This window comes from Glossina fuscipes, unplaced genomic scaffold (assembly GCF_014805625.2).
Source record: "Glossina fuscipes isolate IAEA_lab_2018 unplaced genomic scaffold, Yale_Gfus_2 0, whole genome shotgun sequence".
Taxonomy (NCBI): Eukaryota; Metazoa; Arthropoda; class Insecta; order Diptera; family Glossinidae; genus Glossina; species Glossina fuscipes.
Genome location: NW_023998414.1, coordinates 10,633,986 through 10,636,663, shown reverse-complemented (window position 1 = coordinate 10,636,663; position 2,678 = coordinate 10,633,986). Strand labels below are relative to the sequence as shown.

Genomic DNA, 2,678 nt, shown 5'->3' with positions numbered 1-2,678 from the left:
AGCAACAGCAACAGCAACAGCAACAATTATCACCACAAACCGCCGTCCATCATCAACTTAATGCTCATTTACAACTGAAATTCGAGCCGTATGACAATTTTCAGTTAAACGACGACGATTGCACACCAGACGATGAGGAAATTTTGGATTACATTTCTTTATGGCAGGATCAGTAACTTGACTTTAATATTATTGACAATGCAAAGTAAGCTAAGAATATAACAACAAAAAGACTGTTAAAATTTTTTACAAAAAAAGAACAAAAACAAAAAAAAATCTCTTCTTTGTTTTTTTCTTTCTTTTTTTTTTTTTCTTTTTTTTCTTTTTGGACCCGTTCACCTACATATAAGTATTCCTTTTCAAATATATATTTTATATTTAGTACACGACTTAGTTTATTTTTTATTTTTATTTTGTTTTGCTTTTTATTTTTTGGCAACTAGACTTATATTATATTTATAAGTTGCCTTTAGTATAAACAGTTCATTTATATAACTATCAGGGATTTTTTTTTATTTTTTTTATTTGCCAGTGTATATATATATATATATATATATATATATATTTATATTTATATATATGTATATAATATATATGTATATATATATATATATATATATATATATAATAATTTAATAATCCTTTTTATAGATTTTAAAATCTAGTCAATTGATATTTTTCGATTTTCCCAAGTGCCTCATATGTCTGTATATTTATATATATATATATATATATATGTATATATATATATACATATATAAATAAATATAAATGTGTGAAATTAGAATAAATTTATTTTTACAAATTTTTCTTTTAAGTGTAATCATATTTAATTTTTATTTAATTTACAAGCAAAATAACCGAAGGAAGACAATAAAAGGAAAACAACAAATTTTAGAAATAATATCGCTACACATATATAAATATATATATATATATATATATATATATATATATGTGTGTTATATAGTTTTTAAGCCAACTAAATGTGAGATATTTGCAAGAGAAATATATATATATGTGTATATATAACAAGAGTCTAATTGTATAAGCGAAGAATAAATCTTTCATTGATGATGATATGGAAATGTTGGTTCATTTAATTTGAAAGTTTCTCGGGGTTCTACGATAAACGGACAAATGGCTTCTGCTCAATGTCATCTATGCCAAGTTTATCAAAAACAGTAAGATTAAATAGAGGTTCGTTTTTTTCGTACCTCCATTTGAAAGAAAAAAGCGATTGAGGTAATCACGAAAATATTGTGTTGACGTAGAATGATCTCGGACTGTCTCTAGTCCTGTGGACATCTTGAAAATTATATCATTTTATGAGAGCGACTAGACTAACCGTCTAATGTTCCTTTGAACCGATAGTCTTAGTTGCCAGTGCCCACTTTGCCTTTTTGGCCCTAGAATTTCTATCTTCGATCTAATAATCCTAATAACAATGTTTTTATGGAGAACAAAGTTAAGTCACTTGACGCGAGTAAAGTAAATATAAGTGCAACCTATAAGCGACGACAGCAAGGTAGATAATTATTGTTCTAGCATTAAATACGTGAATTGGCGCTGTGTGGAGCTGATGAGGTGATGAGATTAGTTTTTGTAGAAAAGCAATACGTAGTTCAAAATGTGTTGAGTGCGGCGAACGCTCAGATCACTTTTTCGACCACTTTTACACATTCACATTCACATATTCTTAAGTCTTCGTTCCATTACCAAACGTTTAGTGGTGAAAAAAGCAAACAAGAAAGAAGAAACAAATGGCGTCAGCAGGTCAAAAGAAATGTTAGGGAAATTCAATTTCGATACTTTATACGTCGCGGTATGTGATAAAAGCGTATGGACCGACAAATAAATATTTATAGACTCCATGAATTTCCTAAACCCGAGCAAGCCTAGCAAAACTATCGTCCAAAATGACCAATCGCGTCCACTTTCATTAAAACTGAACGCGCTAATAACTCTAAAGAACTTTAAAGATCGTAGAACGGCCACTTCTGATTCTCACTTAGGTATTCCTCTATGGGGAATTCAAGCTTCGATGCATCTATTCAACAATACAAATTTTTGAGCCACTGACCACTTCAGCTCCGATCTCGGTCATTTAAAGCAAACGAATAACAATTTTTCGCATCCAAACTTCGGTTTCTATGATTGGGTCGCTTTTAGGGATAAAAGTGGGAAAAAACTTGATTTCAACTTAAGCAAGAGGGTATTCATTAGCAAGGGGAATGGATACTCCAGAAATCAATTTTCTATAGTTTGACAAAAAATTGCTAAATAACCGTTGCACTGCTAAGACTGCCTTTTTTAAAAGATATTTTCCCAAAGTAATTTTATTACTTTCACATGAGGTTAGAGGTTAAAAGCCTAATAATCTGCCAGAACTTGACATTGTTAAGTGTTTTTATCGCACAATGCCTTGATATTTTCTTTACATCGAATTTCCGGAATACACGATTTGAAGTCACGATTTTTCGTCAAAGGTCATAGCCAAACTACGTTCAAAGTTAGTATTTGTCAAGCGCTGATGATAAGCACAGAATAATAAAATTTCGAAAAGTTTGTGTGTAAAAGGCGTGAATTTGATTATTTAACGGGAGTCGGTCTTGTTTTTGCGCATGACTTGTAAACTTGTCAAACTAACAAAAAACAACATCGACTTTCAACTTGTG

The 2,678-nt window shown here is 30.3% G+C and overlaps 1 protein-coding gene across 1 annotated transcript in view; it reads left to right on the top strand.

Moving 5' to 3' along the window:
- LOC119644815 (achaete-scute complex protein T4) overlaps window positions 1–176 on the top strand; it is a 1,244-nt gene extending 1,068 nt beyond the window's left edge. The window contains exon 2 of the mRNA XM_038044567.1: window positions 47–176. Within this exon, the coding sequence (XP_037900495.1) occupies window positions 47–176 (130 nt within the window). The remainder of the gene's footprint in view (window positions 1–46) is intronic.
- The last annotated feature ends 2,502 nt before the right edge of the window (window positions 177–2,678 follow it).